This window comes from Buteo buteo, chromosome 4 (assembly GCF_964188355.1).
Source record: "Buteo buteo chromosome 4, bButBut1.hap1.1, whole genome shotgun sequence".
Lineage (NCBI taxonomy): Eukaryota > Metazoa > Chordata > Aves > Accipitriformes > Accipitridae > Buteo > Buteo buteo.
This window is the reverse complement of record NC_134174.1, coordinates 21,934,144-21,954,942: the sequence shown is the minus strand read 5'-3', so window position 1 is coordinate 21,954,942 and position 20,799 is coordinate 21,934,144. Positions and strand designations below refer to the sequence as shown.

General features: G+C 36.3%; 1 protein-coding gene across 5 annotated transcripts; it reads left to right on the top strand.

Moving 5' to 3' along the window:
* Window positions 1-2,759: 2,759 nt before the first annotated feature.
* MLC1 (modulator of VRAC current 1) lies at window positions 2,760-20,421 on the top strand. Of its 5 annotated transcripts, XM_075026786.1 has the most exons (11): window positions 2,760-2,939; window positions 5,063-5,152; window positions 7,242-7,295; window positions 7,390-7,491; window positions 13,067-13,168; window positions 14,121-14,192; window positions 14,667-14,783; window positions 15,726-15,782; window positions 16,783-16,905; window positions 17,918-18,085; window positions 20,091-20,421. In XM_075026786.1, exons 1-11 carry the CDS (start codon window positions 2,760-2,762, stop codon window positions 20,163-20,165), a joined length of 1,140 nt encoding a protein of 379 aa, XP_074882887.1. In that variant the 3' UTR covers window positions 20,166-20,421. The 5 variants fall into 5 exon arrangements, with proteins under 5 accessions (XP_074882887.1, XP_074882889.1, XP_074882890.1 ...); XM_075026788.1 differs by lacking the exon at window positions 5,063-5,152; XM_075026789.1 differs by lacking the exon at window positions 7,390-7,491.
* Window positions 20,422-20,799: the final 378 nt, after the last annotated feature.

Genomic DNA, 20,799 nt, shown 5'->3' with positions numbered 1-20,799 from the left:
GAGGAGAAACGTGCGTGAGTGTCTGTAGTAAGTGGTCTTTTTAGAAAAGTGCTGAGGGAGTGACAGCTTCCACTTCTAGATACATTGATTTAAAGCATTTTAACTACTGTTTTCTTTCACTAAGATTCCTATGGAGCGCAGGCAGAGGAGTGTTGGTTGGCAAAAACGTGACAGGTGAGTAAATTGTTTTTCTGGAGGAGTGATTATACATGCATAAATTCCTGTCTGAAGGTCCTGTAGTTTGTAACAGCCTTCCCAGGCTGTGCTTCTCAGGAATCTTACTGCAAGAAAATGGCCTAGGCAGAAAAGATCAGTATTCAGTCTGGATGTCCTTTAAAAGTAACTCTTTTAGAGTAGAAACTGAACTGTGAAGTTTAAGTGTTTTCATTGACACTGATGCCAAATGCAGAGGATACAGTAACTGTCGTGAACCTCTGTGCAAAAAGGAAAATGGCAAATACTGAGAAGTGCACAGGAAAAGGGGCAGAGGGAATTTCAACATAACTTGAGGAAACACTGTAGTGCCTGCCATGCTTGAGAGAGGGAGCTTTCAGGTGTAATACCGGCTGAAACACTTGGAATTGCGAATAAAAATTTCTTGAGCCCTGCTCTGTTCAGTCGTGCAGGACTTTATGAATTCTTTTTGTTCAAAGAGATTAGATCAAGTAAATACCTGAATATCTCACCAACTTAGTGTAAAAAATAAGTTGATCTCCCTAAATTGGTGGAAAGAGTTAAAATATGATCCTATTTTTTATCTATGGTAATTTGTGTTAGAGCAAACCAGTACCTAGCATTCATTGAAAAAGATGTGAAGTATTACCCATTTTCCATTAAACCATAGTCTTTGAAAAGTTACAGATAATGGAAATATTTGCATAGTGTTTCCTCTGTGAACAGAGGGATAGAAGGGCTTAATTACTTAAGACAGTTTTGCTTGGTTACACAGTCTATTTTTTCCTCCTTTTCTAACACAGTTTTACAGCTGTGTCTAGTGCTGTGTATGGTGTATTTATTTCCATGTTTCAGTCTATTAAAACAACTGTAACACTTCAATATTCTTTCAGTATTGTCTGACATTATGAGAAGAGCAAAATCTGCAGTCCATACAAACTGGGAAGTAGTGCTGTTCTGAAGGTTTTTTAGCATACTTTAAAGGTGATGCCCTTCAGAGTACTGAAGATTTAATTGTGTCTTGGTTACAAGAGTGTTTAAAGTTCAGACAAAAGTCCCTGTCATTGCTGTAGCTGTCAAGGTGCCAACATCTTCAAGATAAAAGCCTTTTTTTTTTTTTTTTTTCATTGCCTAATAAGCAGGAGGACTGGATCCAATGTATGCTGGCCATTGCATGTCACTGCTGCCTGCTAGATTTAAAATATGTTGTTTAGTCATCGTGGAGTTCTGTAAGTATGAATGTCAGCACGATTGAAGTGTGCAGGGTTTATCTGAATGCTCTAGAAAACTAGGGTTAGTACAAAAAGATGAAGAGGAGTTCTACAGTGGAGATAATATTCTTGACAGATTTCTAACCTCTACCTTTCTAACCTCCCAAACTTGTTGGGATACTTGAATACTTGAATTTTTATCTGTAGTTTATTCTAGGAGAATAGTGCATTGTAAGTAGCTTTTGCTCTTTTGAAACAAGAACTAGATTGTTGAATATTGTTAACACTGGCTATTATAATAACTAAAACTGGTAAACTATGAGGAGGGTTTTATTTAAGATGCCAAGTAAGGGGTAGTACTCAAATAAAAAAGAGACTTGAAACTTTTTTAATTTGTTGGTCTGATTTGGAAGCAGCCCTATGAGAATGTAGTACAGTAATTTTCTAGTGTGTTCTGTTAATTAAAATTCAGGAGGCATTTTCCTGTTCCCTGGCTTAGCTGAAGTTTTTGCTGTGCTTTTGTTCCATATCTGAATAGATGTTGTTGAAAGCCAAAGTGTAAGGGAGAACTTTTCAAAGGCAGCATGACTCACTGAACGGTGAGAATATCACAAAGTGCACAGGCAGCTGTGTTCACAAGACTGTTTTAAACTGACAGTTAACTTTTCATTTGAAGGTAAGCATGAAGGTTTTTAACTGTTGAAAAATCTGCAATAACTTAATTCTAATATAAGATACTCCTCCAGGTATTTGAACAGATTGGCAAGCAGTGAGATGAATAAAAAAGGGCTAAGTGAACAAGAGAAATGCTTAATACTGGGTAAATTAAAAACAGTTTGCTGTAGCTGAGCTATTGTGAGTATATGAGTTCATCGGACTCATAGTGAAGTCTGTCATTTTAGATACCTGATAAGAAATGTTAAGATCAAATCAAAGTTAATATCCAAACATGTTTAAATATCTTTTCTGTCCTAGAATTAAAAAAAAAAAGAAAAAAGAAAAAAGCTTTGGTTATAGAGTTACCCTCAAACTAAACACCTCCAAAAATGGTTCTGAGATCTTGAAATGAAAGTCTGTTGAGGTATCATAGATACACCAACTTTCATTTTGTTGGTATTTATACTGTATTATTATGAACTGTGGCTATAAGATGTAATTTACTTACTGTATGCAAGTAAGTTGTTAGAATGCTTACGTATTTTGAAATGTAAATACAGCTCATTACTAAATATTGCTTTTACTTATTTTATCTTAAGTAGACAAAATCATAGTTGAGCACTGATCTGAGTATGTGAAGGAACTAAATTATATTTTTGTTTTTTCTTCATCATTTGCATTTCCGTTATTATTACTTAATTGCCTTTGTGAAGTGTTATGACCAGGGAAGAAGGTTACAGAGAAGAATTTAGCTATGACAGGATGCCAACTTTGGAGCGGGGAAAGCAAGAGAATGGAAATTATATACCAGATATCAAATCCAGTGACCTTCAGCTATCAAAGAGGCTGCATCCTTGCTTTAGCTACAGAACATGGATCTTTTCTTTGCTGATGGGAGTAAGTACTTTAAATGATACAAAATTTGAAAATGTAGGTAATGTCTCAGTGCCTAGTAAGCTGTTCTGTTTCACATCATTTGGGAACTCAGAATTTCATCACTAATAGTATTGAATATAAATATTTGTACAGAAAGGAACACATTTAACAAATTTAGAATGTAACACTTAATTGACTAACAGTATTGTTTGGATAATTCTGCACTAATCAAAGATGCTATACGAAGGCTGATTTTTATCTTTAATATTAATCGTATAGCATAAACATAGAATAACTATGGTAGTGGTAAATATCAACCCATATGTATGTATAAGCTGTGCCTTTTGGGAAAGAATGTAGTGTCCTCATCGTATGCATTCTTTTAACGTATTTTTAATTGTTAATAGTGTTTTGGCATTAAAAATATATATCGTACTTAACTGCCACATTCATCTGTCAAGGTTCAATAATCATGTAGTTATTTGGTAGAATCTTCATGTAGGGAGGTATATCACTTGTGTTTCTTACATGAATGTCACAGTGATTTGAATTTTTATGTCACTGCTAGAATCATAGGACACTGATCTTGCATGTACATCATATGCTTCTTCAAGTTCTGAGCCAAGTTAATTAAAGTTCATTATAGCAATTAGAATTTGATCTTTTCTTTTTCTGTCAGTTTGTGTGTTTTGAAGAGTAATTTTTATTAAGAGCTAAAAATGTTTCACTGTTAACGTGGTAATTACTTGTTTTTGTACAGTGAATAAAAGTATTGCGTTATTTTCATGGAAACAGCTGAAAATTTTTTCCTTTCTGACAATCTGCAAAACTTGGATTTCCTTTCATATGTGCTGTTACATAAAAAGAGAGCAAAAGAGGAGCTGGCTTTCTTTGCATTAAATTTTCTCAAAATTAATTGTCAGAAAGGACAACTGTCTTCAATTAGTTTTTTCCTTTTTACTGAGTTGTTGTGAATGATTGAAGATATTAATGTTTACTGATCATTTGCTCAGAAGCATGAATTTTATGGATAAATGAAAATGCAGTTTTATTAATAAGCTAATCCAATAAATTCCAATTAGATTTTTCTCCCAAGTATTATAGTGGTTCATCTCTCTCAACTCTTCTGAAAGACAGTGTCCAGAAAGGAAAGTCTGTATGCTAAGCAACAGAAGTCATACTGAACAGAACTGTCTACTTCAGGGAGTAGTTGCAAACCGTAGAGTGACATCAAAGTGCCTGCCAGTATGGGCTGTTCTTGTGCAGGAACAATTCAATATGCTTCAAGCAAAATTTCAAGTTGTGTTCTATAAATACTGTTATTTCAGTCTGCCAGAACTCTCTGTGTGTGTGCTTATACACGCACGTATGCTATCCGTATTTTCTGTTATTTTTTGAGAAGGACTTTTTAAAGACCCCCATAATTTTGTAACATGAAAAAAATGCCGCAATAAAACAAAAGAGCCATTCTGTCTGTCATCTTCCCCAGCCCCTTCAAAGAAATGCCTACTTAGAGGAGCAAAAAGCAAAAAGAAAAAAATGTTAGTAGAATACACTAATTGTTTATTGCTGAGAGTGTAACTCTGATAATAAATAAATGGAATAGTTAGCAAGGGAACAGGAGGAGTTGAACACTTACGGGTGTGTCACTGGACCAAAGCAGGAAGAGAGTTTGGAGGGAGGCAGGAATGTAGGTGGAGGAATCTTTATCAGTGTATCCTAATATTATTTTTGTTACTGTGGTCTAGTTGGTAATTGCCCAGCAGCCCATACACATAATGAATGTTGGTGGCGCCAGCAGAGAATGCAAAGTAGAGGCTTAGTTGAGGTTTCTGAAACATTTTTACGACCAAACACTGCAATTACCTTTTGAGCATTTTATTAGGTATTTGCCAAGTCAGAGCACAATGCTTGATTCAAACATGATTATATCGTTCGGTACTAAGTCTTGGTAACCAGCAAAACATCTTCAGAACTCAGCATGTTTTGATATTTTTCTTCAACATTATTCACACAAAGACTGCATTATTAAGTGTTCAGCAGTAGCTTAATTTGAAAGGAGTTACTGATTTCTATCTGACTAGTTGCTTTTTTTAAAAAAATAGTTTTATTCATATTAAATTATCTTATTTGTTGCTTTGCAGACTTGTCTCCTTATTACTTCTGGATTTTCACTATATCTGGGAAATATTTTTCCATCTGAAATGGATTATTTACGTTGTGCAGCAGGTTCAGTAAGCATTCTTAATTATTTGCTGTGGCTGTTTGACCGCAAGATCAATAGTAAATAATTTTTACGGGTTTATTGTCTTTTATGCTGTCTGTCTTTTTACTACTAACTTTCTTCATGGAAGATTTAATTCTATTTAACAGTTCATTAAATGGGTTTTAATCCCATGGTTAAAGGAGTGATGGTTGTCATAAAGACAACTGGTTTGTGCTACTATTTTCATTAACCAGCTCACCACTGGCATGCAGTAGTTATCTGCATGAACAGTTTTTGTGTGCTTGATTTAAGAAAATTTGCATTGTTATCTGTTTAGGGAATTTCCTGGCTAAATGGTATCAGAATGTATTTCAGATTGTATTTCAAAGTATTACTTTTTAAGTTTATTTTGCCATAATATCCAAGTACTGAAGCAGACTAAAGTTTTCTTGAATATTATTATTTTATTAGTAAAATATGCATTAAAGGTGTCTGACATTTTCTGAAGTCCAGTATTTTTTACTGTATTTTTAAGACTAATATTTTTTACTGTATTATATATGCTTAATCTACACTTTAGATTTATGTGCATAAGATAAGTATGATGTACTTGCTTTGTTCATGGCAAGATTCTGTTCTGTCATTGTTATCTTTGCAACTTGACTTGTAGATTTGTTTTAAATTAGCTGCAAGACTAATGCTTTACTTTAAACAAACAAGTTCCAGGAGTTTCTCTGTGAATGAGTTGTCGCTTATGTTTCTGCTAGAGGTGTTAGAATAAAGTTGAAGCAGTTTTTGAAGTTAGTATCTGCAACATTAGTGTTAGTTACTGAGATGCCTCTTTTGTTGCCCCAAGTCTTGTCTCTTTGAACTTTGTATTTATGGGGAATTTCCAAAGATCCGGTAGATGCAGAAGGTTATCATGTTGGGTTTGAATGGCTTGCTGTGGGTAAAGATGTATACATTTGGGTGTCTGTATGTGAGCAAGGTGTTACAGCTCCTACTATAGATAATGGAGTCAATATAGTTGGAAGAGCCTAGAGAGCTGCATAGCCAATTAACCACTAAGTGTCTAGTTTAGCATGAGCCGAATTGCTCTCTAGACTTTTTTAACCATCTTGACTAGTAGTAGGATTCAGTTGCTTAAACATAGTCATGCAGTGTTCTAGAGACTCGAGGCATCCAGGACATAAAAGGATGTTTTAAAGATGTTAAATACAGGTAATTTAGGTGTTAAGGAAGTGCTGCCAAGAATTTTAAATGTCAATATTAATCTAGTTATAGTGGTTCCATTGTTAAGCCATCAGCATTCAGATGTATGAAAAGGTAATTAGTAAAGAAGTGCAGCATTTGTTACATGTTTCCATGCTAAATAATGAATCATTTTTAATAGTTGTAGTTGGGTATATTTTTATTTTCCTTATTAGTATGTTGTAACGTTATGTATTTGTGTAAAATGGAGTTGGATCTGTAATGGTACTGTACCTGTTCTGGTGGGGAACTGCTAAGGGATAGAGAAATTACTTTGTGAAACTTTTCTTTTATGCATGATTTTCCCATTTAGCTCTGTCCTTAAGTATAGAAACACAGTTGCTGGTGAACATAGTGGAGATCCCAGGCACAATTCTTAAAGTGTAATTTGACTCAACAGATCAGTTTTAACAAAGTTCTTCAGAACTGTGTTGAGACTGGCCAAATTTTAGCTTACGCAACCATGACTTTGTCTGTTTAAAAGAATGTGGAGGCCCAGTTTGGGAGTAGCAGTATTTTTCTTTTCCTGCTCAAGGTTCTCAGGCCTTCTAGAGTTAATTTAAACTAACAAAGGCATGAAATGCCTCATGAAAGACTTTCTTTCTTTCCTTTACTCATCACGTTGTGCTGGGTAGCTAGTCAGAACTGAGGGATATGGAAGGCATATTTAAACCCCTTGTAATCCTCAGATACCGATTGTAATTAATGAGCTCAGACAAGAGTGACAAACTTTCCTCAGAGTTTCTGATCTGTTTGTCTAAGTTAACTGAAATATGAATTCAGAACAAATAAATTACATGTATAGAAATATATATAAAATTCTTTGTGCAGAATATCCCACTAGTCTTCTCTTTTAATTTTCCTAGTGTATTCCTTCAGCAGTTGTGAGCTTTGCTATAGCAAGGAATAAAATTAATGTGGTAAGTATAAGATTTTATCGGCAGTTATATGCCTCCCCCCCCCCCCCCCCCCGATTAAAATGAGAGAGAAACTCATTCTGAAACTGTTTTTCAGATACCCAATTTTCAGATTCTGTTCGTCTCTACCTTTGCTGTTACAACAACGTGTTTAATTTGGTTTGGATGCAAACTTGTCCTTAATCCATCAGCTATAAATGTAAGTTACTAAAACAATTACTAATTAATGCTACATTTATCTTTTGTTTAAAAAAAAGTGGGGGGGGATCAAATTAATTAAATTGTTGTCAATACCCCAGTATTTCCACTTAGTCTGTGAGGAGAGATCATCTAGCAGTAACTTTACTTTTCTGAGTAAGACAAGACTGGAAAATTGACGTTGGAGGTGAAAACTTACATGGCTAAAAAATGCACAGTATAGCTAACTTAGAGGAGATTAATATGGAAATGACTTTCCTGTCTTGTATTCAAAGTTAGAAAACATGAATTAGATCTTCAAATGTGATCCAGTTTGATCAACTGACTATTTTTCTATTGACTGTAGCAAGTTTTGTTGTTTTTTTTTTGTTTGGGGTTTTGTTTTGTTTTTTGGTGTTTTGTTTTTTTTTTTTAAAGAGCAGGGTCAGAAGAGAAAATTGAAAATGAATTAGTAGCTCATCTGTAGATTAGCCAGTTTTTAGGGTTGAATTTTACTGAAATGAGAAGGTGTCCCAAACAGTTCTACTTCTAGGACATTTCATCATCAGACTAAGTACAATCCTTTCCTGGACCTTCTTCAATGGATAGTTTTGCTTGTGAGGCCACCAGGAAAGAAACTTTTGATGAACATTTTTCTTATACATCATCAACAAAGAGAATGCAACAGTTACATCATTTGAAGCACACATATTTCATGCTGGGAAAAGTTCACTGGTTTTGAGTCACAGCCTTTTAACATCTGTCTTTGGTAGTCTGAGCCAGTAGAGTAGAACTATAAGGTGGTTTTGGGTTTTTTTGCTATAGTAAAATATTTCAAGACCTCTATACTACATAAGAATATTACATGTATGAGTAAATAGCATAGCAGTAGGTATTATCATTGATGAATGTTCATAATAGACTATCACAGAATAGCGGTACTCAATGCAACTACGTCATACATTTCGTATGAAGGTTAATGACTGTTCTCATGTACTATTGTTCAGTTCTTCTCCCCCATCATATCGGCTGTTGTGATACTAAATGCTCAGCAGTAATAATAGCTCCCTATAATAATATAGCAGATCTGAATTAGTGTTAGTAACAAAAGACTTTTCTAACAGAAAAACAGTGCAGAGATGGAGTTTGCTTTGGAGTTGTCTATGTTAGTTTAATATCTGGTTAGCTCCAGATTTCACAGATGTTGAACTTTCAAATTAACTGTGTTTACTTCCCCTTAGAAAGTGCAGTATATTAGGCCAATACTTACAAACCTGCTTTTTAAATTGGGTAACTAAGTCTAGCTTCACATTTCTGTGTAGCTGGCCCAATTTTCAGAGAGATGGAGTACTGCAGTCAGAGCTGTGGGGAATTAGGACTCTGGACAGTCAGATCACTTGAATTGAAGTAGTACTGGCTTTAGATGTGGGCAGTTTTGCCCTGTGTTTGATGGGACAATGTCATGGCCCCCTAGGTTCTGTGTATATCTCAGGACAGTTTACACCAGTCAATTCTTTGCACAGCCTTTGCTAGCTTATTGCTAGTGTAGCAGTTCACTCTTGCATTTGCCCCCTCAAGTGTTTTAGGCTGTTGGGGATGAATGAATTATGTACAAGACATGGGGGGTACTGCCTTTTCCCTTCTTTTCTTGGTAGAGAGTTCAAATATTAGAAACCAGTCCAAGCATTCTGAGAGAAAACAGCAGAGAAGTGTGACTGGAGACTACCAGACCCTTTGCATCCCCTTCCCATAGTAGACAGTATCACAGCACTGTCGGAACAGTGGAGGGCTATGTCTGCCCGGGAAAGGTGGGCCCAGGGGACTCATTTTGCTACCACAATAAATAGTTGTTTTGTCATGAGCCCCAGTGTGACAAAATCAATTTTGCTTGTGCTCTTGAGAAGCTTGGAGCTGGCCCTGTGTGTAAGAGCTTAACTTTAGTTGCATACTTCTGAAGTGAATAGTTTTTAGATTGCATAAAAATTTGCATTTTCTATTATTAAATATTAACAGCTTTTGTACTTTCAAGGCAGATCAAACAATTTGAAAAAAGAGTGGAAAAGTGTAAGTGACAAACATTAAATTTATAACAAGGCAAATTCTCTCTTTGCCAAATGTTAGTTATCTACAATAATATCCACATGACATCCTTGGTTACGTGGTTTTAATTCTTTTCACTTGCCTATTGCGTGTCCCTACTATGTCGTTGATCAGTGAATAAAGATAATTCAGGATAACAGTGTGTGCAAAGCTGGCTCTGAAGTTTTTTTTGAGCCTTTCTGTCTTAAGAGTTATTCATGGTTCTGACTTGCTCTCCTCTTTGAAGGATACTGTTTCAGTGAGACAGTCTCACTGTTTGGCAGCTCACTGCCAGCTGTTTTCCATTACCCGTGTGGTACAAAGAAAATGTAGAATACCATCTCTTTAACTGTTCTTTCATCATCATATTTATTTTCCCTACCCATGGGAAACTGCACAAGAAAATAATACTAGGTCTGATGCAAAATCACTGTCAGTAGTTTAAAGGCAGCAAGACTCATTAAAGAAAGATAAGTTTATCCAATTAAGACAATTCACATTTAACCCGCTCTCCTCCCCCTTTATAAAGGACCTGGGTAATACTTCAGTAGTGTTACTCATGTTGATGGATAACTCTATGAAATTCCTTTAGATGGATAAATGGAATGCAAGATACAAGCCATGTCCTAGACTGTGGCTGTGTGACACCACTCCAGTAGGGTGCAGTTCTGTAGTTAGTACACTATCAACAGGAAGGATATGATGTGTCAAAGATGCAAACTGCCGCTGCTGCCACTCTGTTCCTTCCCAGCTCTTGGAGTAAGAAGCCTGATGGACAAAAATGAGTGGAATCTCATGCACACTGGCCACTGCAACTGAAAGTGTTCAGAGCTTGAACAGGATTCAAATTAACTCCAAATCGAGTACATACATTTATTGTCTCCTTGCGAGTTGAGTGTACCTCCATTATAGTTGAGATGATCCAGTCGCTGGGATCCTGCCATACAATCTTGTTGCCTCAGTACAGATGGCTAAGGCAGGATTCCGTGGCCTGAACTTAGACGTCTCTTATTTTAAAAGTGCTGTGAGATATTCTGCCTGACTGCTGCTTCTACTCTGGATGGGTGAGAATCTCCTACCAGTCCTGTATCATACATCCCATTCATGCAGGCACGTTCAATATGCTTGAGTATTTCATATGGCACTAGCAGCCAGTATAATTGAACCCCACTCCTAGTGACTGGTTGGCCAAGTAGCTTTTGGGGTTCCCTCTCTTGTCTGTAGAGACTAGGTCTCCACTGACAGTAGTGGAAGTGTAGGCAATGTGGGTGCACACAGATACTGGAGTGTAGATTTAGCTGCCTAACCATAAGTGTGTGTCTCCATTAGGGATGTGCTGGCTTGTCCTGCCTTGCTCCACCAGCTGATGCAAGAGGGCATGTCTCCTTTAGGTCATCTGTCATTATTTGTCAGACCTGTGCAGATGTCTTGAAACATCTTGAAAAATCTTAAATTGTGTTAGAAGTATGCATTTAAGCAACTATGTTGAACTTTAAATTATTTAATGTTGAAATTAATTCAACCCTTTCATACAGTTTCAGTGAACCATGTTTTTAATACCTGCTGCAGGTTCAGAGCAAGTTGGATTCGGGGTGTACTAATCTACTGCTTTCTACCCAGTTGCACTTGCATGTTCTTTAGTCATGGAAGAGGATTAGGGACACAGCTTATTTGGTTCTCTGCATCTGTTGATAGATTTTATGTACAGTGGTAGTTGTAGACAGAATTTTCTTTAGTGCTTAGAAATCTAACATTGAATTTCCCATTGTTACAGATGGTATAAAAAAGTACTTACTTCTAGTTTTAGCTGTATTTCCATTTAAAAAATAAAACCAAAACCACCTAAACTCCAAAACTGGAGATAAGATATTTTTACTTTGGTCTAGGGACATTGAACTGATTTTATGAGTGGAAGGCTCTGTCTGATATTCTAGACCTGTCATACCAGAAAAAACTTACTGGAAAGGTAAAAGTTGGATTAAAGAATCTAATTTATTTACTATTACTTTTTCAATTTCTGTCATTTACTACTTATAGCATTAAATGAGCAAGCACTAAATGAGCTAGTCCATCAATGTAGTTACACTGGTTCTGGACTTAAACTTGTACATCTACTTGGCACTGCAGTGTGTAGTGTGGCCTTGCCAGCCCACGTCAGTACCAGCAGTATGTGTCAAAACACATCCAAATCATGGGAATTTATGGGCTCGATTAAATTGTTCTGCAGGCCACGTTTGACACATCTTCTTTTGCCAAATAATGTCTTTACTCTTTATGCTAGCACTTTCCCTAGAAGCTTACCACTATGACATTTATTGCTGTTTGTGGCTCTAGTACAACTGTACAGTCTGTTGTGTACTGCAAGGCACATAGTTCCAATTATGATTTCCTGAGAAGGATGAATTTCAGTGCCCAAAAAAGCCTCTCAAATCTGCTACTTATAATCTTTTTCAAAAAACATGTGCTGCAAGATACGTGTCAGAGAAAAACTGAGATTTGATCATCTACAAAGCAGGTCTGACATAAGGTAACAATAGAATTCTGTTCTAAGTCATTGAACAATGGTTTGCTGTAATTGTATAGGTTCTGAATGGAGTCAGTTCTCCCTGAACTTTTGGTGCTTTGCCCAATGGCCTGATCTAACCACCAAATGTTTTCTTGGGCTGCCAGTGGAAAAACGTGGTGTTTTTGAAGACAGAGGGGGATCCACTCTGCCTAACTTGCGTGCCTCTAGGAAATGGTTCAGCCCATGTAGAGTAGATATCTACCTCTTTTCATGAGGCAATAAGGAATCAAAGAGAAATGTTAAGTATTACATTCACTGATTTGTCTCTTGAAGATGAGCAATGGCAGGAGGACTGGCAGCATCCGTGTTTTTACACAATAATGTAGTCTGTGAGACCTGCAAGAGTTATGAAAACACAAAGAGTGTTCATCAGTGCTCTACTAGCACTAGGTAGAGCACATAGTAGTCTTGGCCCAGGTCTTTGGATTGTGTTTTCATTCAGCATTAGACATTGTATTGCACCATTTGGATTGCAGCATAGGGGCTGGGAGCCTGTGGCCCTTCTTCCCTCCTGCAGTGGATTGCCTTAGCTCCTGGGCTACTTAGGCTTGCTCTTATTTGTCCTCTTTCTGTTCCTGTGAATCTTCCATGATTTGCTGCAGTGTTCTGGTTTCACAGGGAAGGTCCTGCAAAATGCAAACGTACCCAGCAATCACCCTCTTGTCATTAAGTGCTCTTCTGCAAGACAATGATAAAATCTTCAGGCAGAACATTCACATAAATGAAAGAAATGTTTCTTTCTTAGGTTAGGCATTCTGAGTATCATGTAGACAGCTAAGTGTTGTCCTAGAAATTAATCAAGAACTAAGAAAAAGGTTAACAAGATAGCTGATTAATAATGTCTAAATGTCACAGAAAATAGACAGCCTACTGGATCCTGCTAGAACCCACCCCCTCCTTTATTTTTAGTATGGAAGCTGTAACTCATTTATGTCTGGGATTTTATTGACAGATAAATTTCAACTTGATTCTGCTTATTCTGTTGGAAATCTTCATGGCAACTACTGTAATCATTTCAGCTAGGTCTACTGAAGAGTGCTGTATGAGAAAGAAAGTAGGTACCCTTAAGGATTAAAAATGTCTTTTTTTTTTGTGTGTGTGTTAAAAAATATTTGATTTTTCCTGTATTACATACATTGACAAGTTACTGGAGACTCCAGTATATAACTTCATATTACATGGTAAAACTAGATTTGAACAATAAATAAAAGGACCGTACTAACCAATAATAGCCTCTTCTATCTTTAAGAGTGCAATGGGCCCTCTACAAAATGAACTGTTGCTATTATACAGCACTGGGTTGTTTGAATATCTTACGAACAGGCATGGCAAACGTTTTATTTCTGTTTTGTAGAACAAAACTTGATGATGTATAAAACATTAGAATACTGTGATTTTTATGTGTGCAAGCAATACGGTTTTGAAGCCTGAGGTGGAGAAAGTATTCGTCATGTATGCCAGTTTGGTGGTATCTGGACAACAAATATTGGCTTCAGGATTTGGGGCTATAGATAGAATTTTCTTTAGTCACAAGTGCTCTCCCAAATCCCACCCTCATTTTTCTACAACAGTACTTCTTTTAGGTACTAATGAAGCAAATGTGCTGTGCCATTTTGTGTTCCAGTAATAGTATTGCTTGCTAGATAAAGTTGTGTAGTGTACTGTCCTCCTTCAGTTACTGTTTATCCACATCAGTAAAATCTGAAGGCTCAGGAAGAAAGTGTGTATTTTGAAGGTGGAAAGAGGAGACAAGATGACCATATTTCATTGTTGAACAGTGGTTGTGTAACAGGTCATCTGGGACTACCTCATTTGTTTTTAATGTGAGTGATGTGGTCTGACACTAGCGAACACTGTGGTGGGTCACTGCCAGCTCTGATGGGCCAGCCAGACATTGCATGGCACTGTTAAGACCTGTAACAGGTACAAGTTATACAGGATATTAGAAAGAAATGTATTGCTTTGTGTGGGTTTTTTTTGATCATGATTTTTTTATTCACCTCTAGAATACTGCACATGACAGTACCGTTGTTTTGAGCAATGTCAGCTTTCCTACTCGAATTCTGAAGTCATACTCAGTAAGAAAAGTATTGTTTTCTTTCACTAAATCCATTTGTTCCTTTATGTTTTTAAGTCCTAAGCTTCTTTAAAGCCATGAAGGGATCAGTGTAGGTAAGAGCTGAAAGAATAAAAACAGAAATGAGAGATATTTCTTAAAATGTTTCCTTTTAGAATATTGCAAGATAAATGGTAACTGCTGTGTATAATAGGAAGGAGACTACTTAATGACTGAAGGATAAATAGTGTAAACTGAACTGTTGTTCAGTGGAGCTAATAAATGAGAGCATAAATACGTATAATGAAGCTGATCTTGTTTTCACTTAAGCCAGCTGGAGTTTTGCAGTATTTTAGATCTGAAAAACATTAACTTCATGCATAGCTAATAGCATAAATGCATTTTTTTCCTTCCAGTGAGTTCCTTTCTATATGCAAATAGGAAATTTGGTGTTCAAATGCACTGTTAATAATTTGTGTGCTCTTCTTTGTTTTAGGTAATTGAGGTGATTATTGGAATTTCGTCAGTATTTGGTGGAATAATTGCTTTGAATATGGATGTTCTAGTCTCAGGTCCATATCTTTCAGTAACATTCTTTTGGATCTTAGTTGCTGTAAGTAGTGCAAAATGAAGGTACTCTTTTAAAACAATGTCTTTGATTTTTTTTATTTTTTTGTCAATTTTTTTTTTTTTTTTCATTTTTGGCCTCCCTACTGGAATATTTATTTGGCCCTAATACTAAATGGCAATTGCTGCTTACCAAATGAATTAGCGCTTCAATATACTTAATATATTTATGCAATATGCTTGTTCTATTTTGATTTACAATACTTTGGTTCTTATAAAATGTTCTGATATGTTTTTAGTCCTTAGTTCGGTAAAATGGAAATGAGTAATAAAACAAGGGTAGTGGAAGTAAAGTGTTTTGTCAAATAAGTCCTAGGTTTTAGAATATTTCAGGCTGCAAAATAAAAAGTTGAGTTTAGTTTCAGCATGGTAGAATCCTTAGAACATCATCTTTAGCCTGTCAGCCTTAACTGTCTTAAAAGCCTGAGACTGTGATTGGTAACCCTTGTCACTAGTAACAGCCTGTACCTAGGAGCAGTGGATTCATAAAGGATGCTGTGCTACCCTGCTTGCCACAAATTGAACCCGTTGAGAAAGAAGACAATGAACATTAGGTTTATATATGGCTCCCATGTCTGGAAAATCCCTCAGCATGAAGTGGAGAAAGATCACAAGTTTTTCAGCATTCAGAATTAACAAAATTCAGTAGGGTTCATTACGTTTTTATGTAGAGGTGTCAAGTTTTGAGGATTATCATATGTGAGCATGTGTAGGTTTAATACATGATACTTGTTAAATGCAAATTAAATGAAGATTGGTTTTATCTCCATTTCAATAATCAATTCCTAATACTGTCATAATAAGTCTATACAGTTTTACCTTTTCAGGAAATTTAGGATGCGATCTGTGACTAGTGGGAATCACTGTAACTCAGTTGTAATTTTTGTAATTTTCAAGTAGGTAAATATTGTTACGCTTTTTTGTTTAGTGCTTTCCAAGTGCTATTGCAAGTCATGTAGCTGCTGAATATCCAAGTAAATGTCTGGTAAGTGTGTAAAATTCTTGGATTTTGTCATTAGAGTGGAATAATGCTAAGAAAGCCTGCCTGTGATAGTGGGCACTAGTCATATTTGCTCACTTGTTTTCAGTTACTTCTACAAAATGTGACAGAAATATGTAGCATGAGTGTATGCTGATATTCCTGAAAAGAAATCCAGTAGTTCTTTGGAGACTTAATTCCACCAGTGCTAGAAAAGAATTCAGAGGACTGTTTGTTGGGGTTTTTTGTTACTGGTTCCTTTGGAATGGATAGGAAAATGACATACCTCACATGGTATGCCCCAAACTGCTCTCATGCTCCTGAGCTGAGGTCCCTTGTGTTCTGTCATCTGCATGACTAGCAGCAAGGACTAAGAATATTCAGTAGAGAGTGTATTTATTCCTTGACTGTCCCAGATGTGTAGTTAAGCCTTCTTAAAACATCTGTTTTAAGTTATAATCATGCAACCATATTTAAGTCAGTAATGATGCATGACCACAACTGAAGTCAGAATTTGATCCTGTAGGGATGATATTTGAATGAAAACTCAGCTGCTATTGTATGGCAATAAATTTGCCTCAAAGTACTCAGATTTATTTGCGTAGTTATTTTAGGTTGTAAGCCTGCAGTATCTGCTGTTAATTCTCATTATTTCATACAAACTGAACAATAAATGATAATTCTGTACTGGCTCTCTAAACTGGGTATTGCTTCCTCTATCTGCATATGAAAGGCACTTTTAAAATCAAACAAAACCCCCGTCATCCATATTAAATAGAAAATGAATTGCAAAACAACGGTGTTTTGGCTAGGAAACTTAGTCTATTCAAAGCTTGCTTCTGTATCTCTGTGCAGTATGGATGGCTCTCAATGTTTGTCTCATATGTGTGATCTTATACACTTTTACACACTTTTGTTATGCTTGCTTTGAGGAGATATAGCTGACAAACTGAAGTGTTAACTTGTTCTTATTCTTATTTAACATTTATTATCTTTTATTTTTTAGGTTGAGGTCCTGATTGCCATTAGCAGTGTTACCTCTCCATTGTTGTTCACTGCTTCTGCATACTTATCCTTCAGTATCATGCAAGTTGTTGACATCTTTAAAAATTATCCACCTGCTGTTAAAGTATGTATTTTTATGCAATTGGAAAATTAACATCTATCTATTACAGTAGCAACACAAGAATGAATTAGGAAGTATAAGATGACGAGGTACTGCATTATAAAGATTGAATAAAATGTTACAGAAATTATTCAAAAACTCTTTATTTAATGATTTAATTTTAAGTATGTTAAATCTATTGCCACCCTGGAATTATAGTTTTTTTAAAAAAGGGATATTATTCTAAAGAATCAGTAAGAATAATATGTAATATGCTGGCGTCCTTGAGGTTTTTATAAATTTGTAGTATATAAATGAAAGATTCTAGGTTTACTTGAAGAATACATTTTTCTGTTTCTTAGGATGTCTACCAACAGTTGGGATTGTAAGCTTATACCTGGATTCATTCAAAGCCTGGCCTGGGGCAGAGAAGAAAAAAAGTTTGCAAATCTTAAAGCATTTCCATATGAAGTGTTACCAGTGCATTGCTGAAGAGCTTTCTAGGGCTTTACCGTCTAAGTGTTTAGCAATCTATGATGATGTTCAGTCCTGCAGTACCAAAAAAAAAAGAAAAACAAGGCAGGTCCAGCCATGGTAACCAGGTTCAGCTGATAATTCAGTGATTGCCAGACAAGTCCCTAGTAGTGAGGCAGATCCAATGTCAGCCAGGAATTCAGGTCAGCAGGGCAAGGTTGCAGCCAGCAAGGCACCAGGCCAGGCCCAGGCATAGCTGTGACATTGCTCAGGTCAGAACCAGCAGTGAGGCTTTATATTTCAGAGGATATTTTCCTCAATTCTGTTCTCTTTCTAGAGGAAAAGATCATTTGGCAAATTAACATTTTATTAAAAATTATCGATCTGTTCTACTTTGAGCAAACTCAGGCACTCAAATTTTAATTGAAGCTTCATGCTGAAATAAACTGTAAATTATAATTTGAGTTAATGAAACCTAGATACAAATCTCAAGAATATGAGGGTGAGAATGGCAGAAAATATTTTATTCAGGTAGTTAACATATTCATGTCCCTATTTTCAGCAATCTTATGATGTACTCCTGTTGCTTCTGATGCTGATGCTGCTAATTCAGGCATGCCTTACTATTGGAACTGTAATACAGTGTGTAAATTACAAGACAAAAATGAAACTGCATGATTCATCGTGGACAGCATCACAGGTTAAAAAACAGGAATACAGAACAACAGAGGTATGTATTTATACCCATTGTTAAATTTAAAAATCTGTATTTTAAAAGATTTTTTTGGATAATGTTTTGTGTTACTTAATTCAGATCACAATTAAAAGCTGCTCTTTAAAACTGTGAAGATGTTAATGCACTGGTGAATTTTGTAATAAAGAGATAATATTTTGCTGGTTAAACAATAACTGGAGCATGACAGACACAATATCTGTATGTCTGTGACAAGTCCTGTGAAGAGAAAAACAGTTGTAATGTTAAAGCCCCCTTTTGTTCTTATTTGTAGTATGGGCTCCCAATTAGAGATGAGGTTCATCATTGTACTAGGATAAAATGGTAGTCCCTACTCCACAGGATGCAGATCCATAATAGCTGTTTATATGTCAGAATGAAGTTACAGAAAAGATGATGGGCCTTGCATGTCCATGTTCTAGTAATGAGATAGCCATCTATTAAGAAAGGAATGGATTTTTACCCTTTCAATGTGAGCAGAAGTTTTTGGCTATAGAATGAGAGTGTTTGATACAGTTGTACCTTTCCAAGGCCTGCTGTGGGGGAGTGAATTTACTAAGCCGAGTTAGTTCTCTTAAGGTCCCTAAACTTTGAATGGGAAGAGTTAAGAACCTGGAGCGTAGGAACAGCAATGGGCAAGCTGAGTGAGTGGCTATCTGTGCTGGACGGTATGAAGTAGCGTACAGAGGAGACTGCGTGGAATCCCAGGTCTCTCTGTGTCCTAATTACACTACCAAAGTTGGTCATAAAGATCAGAATTTATATTTCCCTCCATTTCCCTCCTGCACTTACATGTTCAAGCTATCCTTTCAGATACAGATTTGGCACATACTTTTTTTAGAGCATGATGGTGCCAGTATTATAATACTGCCACCACTTTTCATGTAGTCATTCAGGGCTAGAGTGCTATTTCAGGGACTGCTGGAACCCAGCTTTCTTCAGCCCACATAGGTTAACTACATCCATCTCCTAGCACAGCACGGTAGCTCTTAGGCTTTCCTCACCTCTGCTGTACAGAGCAAAGTGCTGTATCTTTAAAGACTATGAGAGAGTAACTCACGTTAGCTGAATGCTTACTGCACGGCCCAGCGCTAGAGTGCTGGATTCAGTGCCTGCTCTAGAAAGAGCATCTGCATTGAAACAGCACTGGATAGAAAGCATTGGGAGCAGGGACTGAAATTCAGTCAAGTCATTATACAGCTGGTAATGGAAAGTGGAAGCTGTGGATTTATGTGCACTCAGGCTGCTGGGGGCATTTGGTGTAGGTTGCTTATTTTCTGGATCTGTGTCCTGAGAGTTACGTTCTGTATAAAAGATGAAGCACAGCAGCACTTCCACTGCAGCAAGTCACATTTTAGAGCATAGGTCATGGTATGGCTAAACAGATCTGTTCCGGGGTTTATTTACATAAGTATTCCTAGTTTGTGAGTCACTGAGATATTGGGTGAGAGTTAAATGCTAAAAGGAGCACTTTGTCCAGAAAAGCAAAACCTTTTTGCTTACCTTTTAGTATTGAAACACACAAATATTGTTACAGGTGAAGTTGTAGGTCTCTCTGGCGTCTTAGAAGTCTGTGTTCTTGGGCAAGACCTTAGTTTGCTTGCATGTATGTAGGTAAATCTTGCTTCAGTTGGACTGCAGGGGGCTACTTCTGGCTTTGGGTTTAGAGATTAAGGTGCTAGGGCTTTCAGTCACATTTGGGAAAAAATCTTGAAAAAATGTCCTAAGTAACATGTTTAAAATAGGAAATTGGCCAAGTTTCTTTGACCCAAATGTCTCGAGTATTATACAGTTTACACTATTATGTTTTATATTGTAAATGTATACTATACAATATACAAAACTATACAATTTACAATGCATGGAATATTTTAATAGCTCTGACTAACTATTCATGTTTACATTCTCCTAGCTTCTCTCAGATATTTATTTGCTTGAACTTCAGTTTTTAACCAAACCATTGTTTCATGTTTCCATTTGTCTGAAATTTGTTTACTTTTAGGTTTCCAATAATACCTTAAAGGATTTTGACAAAGACAAAGCCTGGAAAGCAGTTGTGGTGCAGATGGCTCAGTAGTTTGGATTCTGCAAATGCAGCCAATACAGTACAACCCAATACAGTAAATCAACTGTTTGAATTAAGGCTTAAAAAATTTTCAGTTTATAAACAGCAGTAGAGTTACAGCACTAGGAGCCAAGGAATAACACAGTAAATAATGTGTCTTTCTAATAATTTTGAAATATATTGATAATACTTTTAACACATCTGTCTTTTCTGTTGGTATCTGTATCCTAGTGTTGCTTTAGAACATACCTTTAGAAAAAAGGTAGTGAGTCACATGGATTTATGTTGATGGCAAAGTAAAATATGACTATGTAGTAGGCTTCATATATTTGCAAGAGATTGTTATAACTGCAGTTATGCAGTCAGTGTAACTGATAAATGCTTTTGTAAAGTTATGAGTACAAGTCATAATTGATATTTTTGCTTATACTTCACTTTTGTAGGAGTTGTAAAGTTGTTTTGCATCTCATTGCTTTTATATAAATAAAAGTCTTTGTTATGTGGAAACTCAAGAATGTGGATTGACATTCTAATTGGAGAGGTGAAAACAGAATATTCTTTCCCATTAAGCTTCCATTTCTGGACTGTTAAAGGGGAAGGGGCTTCTTTTGAGTGGCCAGGCACAAAATCTACTAGCCAAAACAAA

Excerpts from the sequence above, each read along its gene's own strand:
- MLC1 (XM_075026786.1), top strand. The coding sequence starts at position 2,760 with ATGACCAGGGAAGAAGGTTACAGAGAAGAATTTAGCTATGACAGGATG. Across the intron at positions 5,153-7,241 it reads TACGTTGTGCAGCAGGTTCA|TGTATTCCTTCAGCAGTTGT; the intron begins GTAAGCATTCTT and ends TAATTTTCCTAG. Across the intron at positions 18,086-20,090 it reads AGGAATACAGAACAACAGAG|GTTTCCAATAATACCTTAAA; the intron begins GTATGTATTTAT and ends GTTTACTTTTAG.